This window comes from Nelumbo lutea, chromosome 7 (assembly GCF_056320005.1).
Source record: "Nelumbo lutea isolate HS-2025 chromosome 7, American lotus-T2T, whole genome shotgun sequence".
Lineage (NCBI taxonomy): Eukaryota > Viridiplantae > Streptophyta > Magnoliopsida > Proteales > Nelumbonaceae > Nelumbo > Nelumbo lutea.
The window spans coordinates 58,524,912-58,534,845 of record NC_142690.1 but is presented as its reverse complement, the minus strand read 5'-3'; the positions used below and the strand labels follow the sequence as shown (position 1 = coordinate 58,534,845).

At 46.7% G+C, this 9,934-nt stretch overlaps 1 protein-coding gene across 1 annotated transcript; it reads right to left on the bottom strand.

The window, feature by feature from the left end:
• Positions 1-8,574: 8,574 nt before the first annotated feature.
• Positions 8,575-9,509, bottom strand: LOC148846555 (uncharacterized). Its single transcript, XM_088955014.1, has one exon. It carries the CDS (start codon positions 9,472-9,474, stop codon positions 8,833-8,835), a length of 642 nt encoding a protein of 213 aa, XP_088811140.1. The 5' UTR covers positions 9,475-9,509; the 3' UTR covers positions 8,575-8,832.
• Between the last annotated feature and the right edge of the window lie 425 nt (positions 9,510-9,934).

Here is a 9,934-nt window from a genome sequence, read left to right as displayed (position 1 = left end):
TCTTGGAACTTGATATCCTCGAACTGCTTGTCGTTGTCGAAAATTAGTATCCGAAGTAACCCGAAACGACATATTATGTTCTTCCAAAAGAAGTTCTATATGTTTCGGGCCGTAACAGTTGCTAGAGGTTCGGCTTCTATCCACTTCGTGAAGTAATCTACTGCAACAACTAGGAATTTTCTTCCACCAGTTGCTGGCGGGAATGGCCCCAGGAGGTCGATGCCCCATTGTGCAAAGGGCCACGGGCTGGCGAGGTATTTGAGGTCGGAAGCAGGCTGATGGTGGATATTGGCGTGTTTCTGACACTTGTCGCATTTTCTGACGAGCTCAACAGCTTCTGCCTTCATCGTTGGCCAGTAGTATCCTTGTCGAAGTGCTTTTTGGGCGAGTGCTCTGCCCCCCAAGTGTCCGTCGCACAGGCCTTCATGAGTGTTGCAGAGTATGAACTTGGCTTCGGCAGGTCGCATGCAACGCAAGTAGGGGAGCGTGTAGGACCGTCGGTATAATCGTTCGTCTATTATGACGTATTTGGCTGTCTGGCGCTGCACCCTCTTGGCCGCATTGCATTCTACAGGGAGGGTTTCGTCTATCAAGAAGCTCGCGAGTGGGTTGATCCAGCTCGACTCTGCTTCGAGGACTGGAGCGGCCTCCTCTGCCCCCCCTGAGAATACTAGGCCGAGGTAAATCCGCTATGTACACGGTTCTCATGTTGTTGTGACTTGTGCTGGCTAACCGGGACAGAGCGTCGGCCTCAGTGTTCTCTGACCTCGGGATTTGCCTGATGAAGTGTGACTGGAAGTTGAGCAGGGCCTCTTTTACTTTCGCCAAATATGCGATTAGGGAGAGCTCGCGTACTTCATACTTGCCCGTAACTTGGTTGATCACGAGTAGGGAATCGCTGTAGATGACCAAGTGCTTTGCCTTTACCTTTCGCGCTAGGTTCATCCCGGCTATCAGTGCTTCGTACTCTGCCTCGTTGTTGGATGCCGCGAACTCAAAGCGTAGTGCATATTCTAATTTTGTGCCGCCCGGGCCGCATAAGACTATTCCAGCCCCGCTGCCTTGCTGGTTCGAGGAACCATCCACGTGAAGGATCCAGGGCTCCTCATCCCAGTTCGCGTTTCGCCTGACCAGGAGAGATGCCACACTGGCTACTACTTCATGGGGTTCAGACTCTATTGGCTTGGGAGCTCTGGGTTCGCCCGAACTGGGGACCTCGGGCTCGACCTGTAGGGCTTCGTGGCTGAAAGTGCACTCGACGATAAAATCTGTCAAAGTTTGGGCCTTAATTGTGGTCCGGGGTTTGTACTGGAGATCGTACTCGCTGAGTTCGATGGCCCATTTCGTCAGCCTATCGGAGACCTCGGGCTTCAGCAAAACTTGTCTTAGGGGTTTGTCGGTTAAGACAACGACGGTGTGAGCTTGGAAGTATGGGCGGAGTTTCCGAGCTAATATCACCAGTGCGTAGGCAATTTTTTCTATCTGCGGGTAACTTGTTTCTGCTCCCTGCAGAATTTTACTAACATAATAGACGGGCCGCTAGACCCGATCTACTTGTTTTACTAATACCGAACTGACCACTTCGTCGCTTGCCGAGAGGTACAGTTCTAAGACCTCGCCCTCCTCGGGTCTGGCTAAGGTTGGTACGGTGGCGAGGTAAGTCTTTAGCTCGTCGAACGCGAGCTGACAATCTCGGGTCCATTCGAACCCTTTGCCTTTGATTGCCTTGAAGAAAGGCAGGCAGCGGTCTGCCGACTTGGACATGAAGCAGCTTAGAGCGGCTATGCGGCCGTTTAGCCTTTGAACTTCTTTTACTTTCCGAGGTGGTCTCATATTAAGGATGGCCTTTATTTTGTCCGGGTTGGCCTCAATGCCACGCCGGTTGACAATGTACCCTAGGAACTTACCCGAGGTGACACCGAAGACACACTTGTTAGAGTTTAGTCTCATGTTATATTGACGCAGAATTTGGAAGACAGAATCCAAGTCTTTTATTAATTCTCACGAAAACTGTGTTTTGACGACCATGTCGTCTACATAACATTCGATTTTCGTGCCAATTAAAGGCCAGAAAATTTTATTTACAAGTCTTTGAAATGTCGCACCAGCATTCTTTAGCCCGTGTCCCGAGGTCGCGTCCACCAGGCGGTCAATTCGGGGCAAGGGGAAGCAGTCTTTTGGGCAAGCTCGGTTTAGGTCGGTGTAGTCGACGCACATGCGCCACTTGCCGTTGGCTTTTTTCACCAGCACTGGGTTGGCTACCCAGCTCGGGTAATGAACTTCCCTTATGAAGTCCGCTGCGAGGAGATTTTCGACTTCTTCGTCGACCGCCCTCCAGCGCCCCGGGGCTTAGTTGCGTTTCTTCTGTCTAATGGGTCTGACTACAGGGTCAGTGTTAAGCTTGTGAGTTATAAGGCCGGGGTCAATACCGGGCATATCTGCCGCGGACCATGCAAAAATGTCTAAATTTTGGAGTAAGAAACTCACCAATTCAGTTCGCAAAGGCTCGTTGACGGAGGCACCGATCTGTAGTGTTCACACCGGATCTGTAGCCGAGGCCAGATTGTGACTGTTTCCTCAGTGGGCGAAGCTCGTTCCTCGCCCTACTCTGCAGGTCGCTCTAGTACGAGATCGTCGGCTGCCTTGGTTTTTCCCTTCAGGGCGGCAACATAGCATTTGCAGGACTCAAGTTGGTCGCTCCACGCTACCCCCACACCGAAGTCCGTGGGGAATTTCATTGCAAGATAATAGGTGGAGACCACTGCACGCAGAATATGCGTAATTGGTCGTCCTATTAGCGTTGTACAGGGAGGGGGTCACGACCACCAGGAAATCATGGTTGAATCTTACAGCGCACGGCCATGTGCCGACTTCCACAGGTACTGTTATTTTTCCCAAGGGCCTGACTTCCTCTCCGCTAAAGCCTACCAGAGGAGTGTGAGCGGTTTTCAAATCGCTTTTCTGCAACTACAACTAGTCGAACGCCGATTTGAATAGTATGTCCACTGAACTGCCTGAGTATACCAGTACGCGCCGGACTTCGAAGTCGCTGATCCTTAGCTTTATGACGAGCGCGTCGTTGTGGGGGTAATGAACACCTCACGCGTCGTCTTCTGTAAAAAAGATCGGTTCTTCCTTCTTCGGTCTCTTGGGAGGGTTCTGCTCCTCTCGGCTGCTTCGCGAACTGATGTCCTTGCTGCCACCGAAGTGCATCCTGCCACCACCGAACCGCCCACTATCACGTGGATGGTTCCCTGGACTGGCCTTTCTTCTGGGGGAGGTCGCTACAAGGTTTCGGCTGGTCTGTTGCTCGGCTCGGGGACATCCTTCTCGTGTTCCCCTTGCCAACCTGCTTTATTACTATTGTCATAATGTACAAAATTTCTTAAGTACCCACGACGGATGAGTCCTTCTATCTCATCGCGGAGATTATTACATTGCTTGGTGCTATGACCGTGATCTTTATGAAAACTATAATATAAATTTTTGTTCCTCTCCTTGGGGTTGCTCTTTAGGCGAGGTGGCCACTTTACGTAAGGGGCATCCTTGATCGTCATCAGGATCTCGGTCCGCCTTGTGTTCAATGGCGTGTAATCCGTCCGAACTGCTAAGGGAGCTCGGGACGGTTGGCTTGGCTTTGCCTCTCGATTATGGCCTCTTCTATCGCCGGGGTTGGAGGTTTGCCTTGTCTTTTTCTTTTTTCAACCCCGCCTTTGTTTCTCTGGTTGATCTCTTCCTTTGTTCTCATAAACTTGTCCGCGAGCTTGAAGAAATCGGCCATTGTTGCTGGCTGGCTGGCTACCATGTGCCATTTGAACTCTTTGTGAGTCACTCCTCTTTTGGCCGCGGTGAGCTGTACCGCGGGGTCTAACCGAGGGATCTGAAAACATGCTTCATTGAACCGTTTGATGTAGCTCCAGATGGGTTCTCCCTCTCTTTGGATCACCCCGAAGATACTTTCCTCGATTTTTGGACACCTTTTGCTAGTAACAAAGTGCACAATGAAGATCTGCACGAAATGGGGCCAGCTTTTTATTGACCCGGAAGCTAGGTTCTGGTACTAGGTGCAGACCACCCCTCTGAAGGTGGTGGTGAAGGCCATGTACATGCATGACTCGCTTGCCCTAGCGAGGTGCATTTGCGACTGAAACACGTCAACGTGGTCGTTGGGGTCAAAGGACCCATCATACTTGTCTAGAGAAGGGAGTTTGAAATCTCTAGGCAAGGGGACTGCCAAAAGTTCTACTGAAAGGGGGGAAGGAACTGAGAGAATGGGGACGGTTTTTACCTTGCCCAAGCTCGTTTCTTCCTTGCCTCTGAGCTCGGGTAGCATGCGGGTAGCAGTTCGGCGACTTCGCCGGTGCCTTCTTTGATTGGGCCTAGTGCTGGCGCTGCCTCTGTGTTGCTGAGCTCGATGGGCCCGGATTGCTGGCCTGCTGCTAAGGCGCTAAAGCGGTTCTCCGTGAGTGGGAACTCGGGCTTGGAGCGCCAAGGTGACTTTGTTGGCGAGGTTCTTAACCCACCCGCGGGCTGCGAGGCGGGGGTGATCTTTGCTTTTGGCCCGGGGATGAGGCCTAACTGTTAGAGGGGGTTCTACGGTCGAAAAGCCTCTCCTTGGTGAGGTCGTCCACCTTGGGGGGAGGCCTTGACCGGCTTTGAAACAGGGTGCCGGGGGGCGGAGCGGCTGGTTCAAGGGTAGATGAGGGAATTGTTGTTGATAATGGTGTTGGGAGAGGTGGTGCAACACCTGGTGTTGTTGGAGTTGGTGCTGCTGGAATTGCTGCATTTGGGCCTGCATTGCCCGCATGCATTGCATCAGATCATCTATCCAGTTTTGGCGGGCTGCCAGTGGGACAACAGTTGGTTCCGCGAAGTTCATTTCGATGGAGAGTGGGAGAGGGATGTTCAGCGAGGGAGTGTTCAGAGGTGCCACCGCATGTGGCACATTCAAACTTGGGATCCCATCCACTGAAAGGGGGATGGTGAATTGCCCAATGCACACCGCCGGAGCATGAAGTTGCTCTCCGGTAGTGGCTGTTTCGGTTCCACGTCCGACACTGCTGGAGGAGGCCATTTCGGTGTTGGAGTTTTTGAAAGAAGGGTAGGTAAAAGAGATTTAGAGAGAGGCTTTTAGAAGCGTTCCCACAGACGACGCCAATTGATGGAGCGCAATCCAATCGGTCTTAGCTGTCAACGAACTCACCTCTGAGCTGGAGCGTCGGGGAGCCTGAAATGGGAAAAATGAGAGAACTCCGTGGGGAACCCGGTGTGATAACTCCGAAACTGAAGTCAGTAATCTCTCTAAGGCAAAGTGTAGACCAGATGGCACAAAGTTCACATACCTTGTTCGTTGGGGGCAGGGGGCTCTTATAATCACTTCGCACACTCGCTCCGAGGCCCTTGTTAGGTCGGGTATGATTACCCTTACGTCTGTCAATTCGTCCGTCATCCTTTCTACTGGGACAAAACCGTCACTGCCTAACCATCTCTCTAACTGGAGATGGCGGTGTCAGGTGGCGGTGGCAGGTGGCCGTTTAGAGTGCGGCCGTCAAGCGTCAGATCCCAAGTCAGTCAGGTGCGGCGCCCTCGGGAACGGACTTCCTTAGTGTCAAGCATAGTACGGTTTGTTTGGTTTTGGTGCCCTGAAGGTGATGTGGAGTGGTGAGCGAGGCGAAGTCTTGAATTCGGAGGTATGTATAGGGTAGGTCAGTTTGGCGAGGGGTATCCCGGGCTGTTACAAGGTAGGCCAGTTCAGCGAGGTGTATCCCGAGATGTTACCAGGTAGGTCAGTTCGGCGAGGGGTATCCCGGGCTGTTACAAGGTAGGCCAGTTCAGCGAGGTGTATCCCGAGCTGTTAACAGGTAGGTCAATTCGGCGAGGTATGTCCCGAATTGTTGCAAGGCAGGTCAATTCGGCGAGGTATGTCCCGAATTGTTGCAAGGTAGGCCAGTGTATTACTTTCCAGTTTGGGCCCAAGGTTGAGTTTGGGCCCCTAGTAAGGAGTTCGGTCCGTTGGTTTCTCCCCTTGGTGAAAACGCCTTAGGCTTGCTTTTGTGCCGAGCTGTTGCTTTTGCCACGTGTCGCATAACTGTGAGGTCGGGCCAAACCATCATTCATCAGTTGGAAAAGAATATTTTAAGTAAATATTTAAATAATTATAAATTTAGTTAATATTATTACTATATAACAAAAAATTTAAATTAAATACTAAAATAAAAAAAAATAATAATAATGGTTAAATTAAAGTAATAAATGGTTCAAGTTGAATTTAATGACCCATATAATTTTATGGGTTTGACATATAAGGGTCAATTTATGTGGACCCGAAGATTGAATGAGTGTCTTAAAAATGACAGTAATAAAAAACGGTAATAAAAATCATTAATGTTTTTTCACACACATACACAAACACACACATATATATATATATATATATATATATATATATAATTAACTTGGACATATTTAGTATGGGGTCATTCACTTGTTTAGCAGTAAATGAATGACGTCTTAATGAACAGATTGACCTGAACCAGAATTGCCCCGTATGGGTAAACTTAAACCATTGAGCTATTTAACAAATTACCAATCTTTTTATTTTTTATTTTATAAAAATGACCCATTGACCCATTAACCCCACAAAAAAAATGGTCCAACCTCCGAAATGGGTTTTCATAAGAACACTGATCTCAGTTCTTGCACTTCAAGATGAAGTTGGAGAAGACATGTGTTACTTTTCTTTAAACAGTTTTGCACTTCTGTTTGTGTAGGGATCTGCTTTCAAATCAATGCTCCCAAGACTGTGCCAACAGGCCACTGCAGTTGTACATTGGGAACATTCCATTGTTATTTAAGCGGAGATTTTTCCCCCATGTGTGACTGCACCCTTGTTAGGACAGTGTTGGGAGTTGTTTGTTGGTGGCAGATCTGAATTCCTGTTTGTCCTCTCTTCTTTCCGACTTTGGGCCTGAGTTAATAGAAAAGCAAGAGATCGGCTTCCATCAGGGTAAATCTGTGCCCATACCATTTTAACAGTCTTTTTCAATTTTGTATTGGGAATATCTCCCCATAAAATAAGGTACACGAGATATTCTCAATGCAAGACAGTAAGGGCTGTTCCAATGGGCTTTACCCTGACTGAAGTACAGAGATAAAATAAAACACATAATTCAAAAAGCAACAACTGTGACCCTATAATCTCGCTCTCTCTGTTAGAGATGTAAAAAGCTGGGGAGCAATAATGGTGAAGTCCAGGGGTGATAATGGCCGGGCTGGGCTTTGGGTCTATGCCACTATACAAGAGAAAAATATATGTATAACATTATATAACTTATTTTGTGTAAGAAAAAACTTATGATTATAGAAAGACATAATACTGGAAGGGCTTTGACCAATAGCTTTAGATTTGAATTTGTATTATTTATTTGTGAGAAGTGAAATGAACTGGTACCCACTTAACATGAAAAAGAATGGAGGTCTGAGGAGGATTATTTGTTTGGGAGTGCGATAGGAAGCAAAATGATGTGGTCCCTCAGTTCATATGCGAGAGAATTGAGGGATGAGAAAGGTGATGCAAATTTTGCATCAGATTTTGTTTGCAATATTTGTATGGCCAGTGTATGCAAATAAAACTATGAGTTAGGAGTTCAATTCATTAATGGTAACAAAAAGATGGATGCAAAACTGAATTGGGTGTTAAGTTTGTACCTGGTTCGGATTTGCACTATAAACAAACAGAGACTTTGAACACCCGCATTCTCATGCTTGTCAGCCCAAGGTTTTACTACCATTACACCAATCAATGGTCCATTCTCCTCTTTTTAAAGCAAATCCCATCCATCTTGTGTGAATGGTCAACTCTAGTGTGCTCTCGTGTTGTCATCTTGACAAGGTTGAAAACTCAGTGGACCCTAATTATAGCTAACCAACAAAAAGAAAGATTTCAAGTGAAAAGCAAAAGGTATAATCTTGCCAAATCAATGGGCAACTTTCAAAATTCAACTTAATCTAGGTGAGTGTGGTTGTTACTCATAACTTGTTGATAATAGTTCACTTTTGATGCTGTGGGCCTTTAAGTGAGCTCATATTCATCCCCTCTTCCCACCCCAAATTTCACTCCAATCCATTAACCCTCAATAACATTTCTTCTCTACAAATGCAATTGGTCCCCAAAAATGATATTTTTAGAGGATTGTCGTTGTCCTGGATCCCTTTGTCTAAGACTTCTCTTTCAAAAAAAATGGAAAGATGATGCAAATCTTCATTTATTCTTCATCAAATAGGGTACCCTTTGGATTGGTCATATGTTTAATGTGACAGCACACAGCACTTCTATAGTTCTATGCCCCACCATGTGTTTGATTTTTCTCCAAGAAACTAAAACTGTAGATTTTAAAGCTTCAAATTGAGAGAGAAGAAGAAAAAGAAGGTAATGTGTCAAAACATGTGGAGCCATTTCTTGGCTGCCACTTGAAAAGCTATCTGTCTAGGTTAGGTCACCTAGAACCCTCCCTTATCTGCACAACTTGCTTCAAAATGAGAGCTCAATTAATAGTCATCATCAATGGGAATATATTTCATAAAAAAGCCAACATTTCACTATTAATATTATTATATCAGAAACATTATATCCGTTACATCCAACAAAGAAAAGTATAAATCTAGTATAACTAAAACAATATTTGTGGGTAAAAGATCTAGTGGAAGGCAAATATATACATTAGTTAATGGTCCTCTCCATCACAAGTCAATACCTAACTTCCTTCCTCTTTCTACCTTCCTCATAAAGGTTTAACTATTGCTCCCCTTTTGCCTTCCCCACAGAGAGCAGGCTTAGGAAGCTCGAGGAAGGAAATGCTCCACAAGGAAGTCGTCGGAGACGGCCATGTTAGCTCTAGGGTTGTTATATTGATGAATAAAGGCATCATCGGAGCTATTTATATTTGAGAACATATATCGTTGTTGTGGCTGTTGTTGTTGTTGGTGTTGCTGTTGTTGTTGCTGTTGGATGTAATCATGATTATATCCTGTTGGTATTGTCATTGTTGCCGTGGTTGTAATTGAATCGTAAGAACGATTGTCGACCCCAAAATTAAAATTGAACGTACCGGCTTGGGACCCCGCCGAAAAAGGCGTACTTGGAATTCCGGTGAATTGTTGAACCATAGCTCGGAAATTGGTTGTATCTGTGTTGAGGAGTGTGGTAGGAGCCCTCCTAGAAGCCCTGGACCTCCTCCGGTTTGGTCTTGAGACACGACCTTCAGGGTTCAAGGCCATAGTACTGATGTTGGTGCTTGAATTGCTTGAGCCTGTAGGGTTCAGCGTCAGTGTGCTTACGGAGGTAGCAGTTGTGGTGACCGCAGTGGCGTCGGAGACTTGGCCTGACATGGCCGGCGGCACTCCCTGTCCGGCAAAGTTCCGCTGATAGAACCTCATCCAGTCACTAGGATTTGACATTGTATCACTCAAGGCCATGGATGACTTAACTCTCTTTTGTAAGAAGGAATAAGCAAAATCAACCTACATATATATAGAAACTTGGGGATCCCTTTGGTGAAATACTGACCGTTGATCCATGAAAAAGGATCTCAATAAAAGTTTGAATGGCACGTCAGCTGAAATTTCAACGTTTTCTGTGGTTCTGGAATCTTGGGGCTAAAGGGTGTCTGGTTTCTTGGAAGCTACACTCTTGTACCAATGAACTCATCCTCTAAAATGTGGACGTCAATAGCCGGCTCGTGGTAGGTGTGACCTTGTTGGTCTTTCCAGAAGAGAGAGAGAGAGAGACTTTGGCCATACGTAAAGACTTTGTTCGAGTTAACTCAATTGACTCACTGGGTTATAACACGGGTTTTGGTATTGATATTTAAAAATGGTGAACTGCGTGTTGGATATTTAGGGTCCATTTGGCTTGTGGGAATAGGGGTCTGCAATC

Excerpts from the sequence above, each read along its gene's own strand:
- LOC148846555 (XM_088955014.1), bottom strand. The coding sequence starts at position 9,474 with ATGGCCTTGAGTGATACAATGTCAAATCCTAGTGACTGGATGAGGTTC.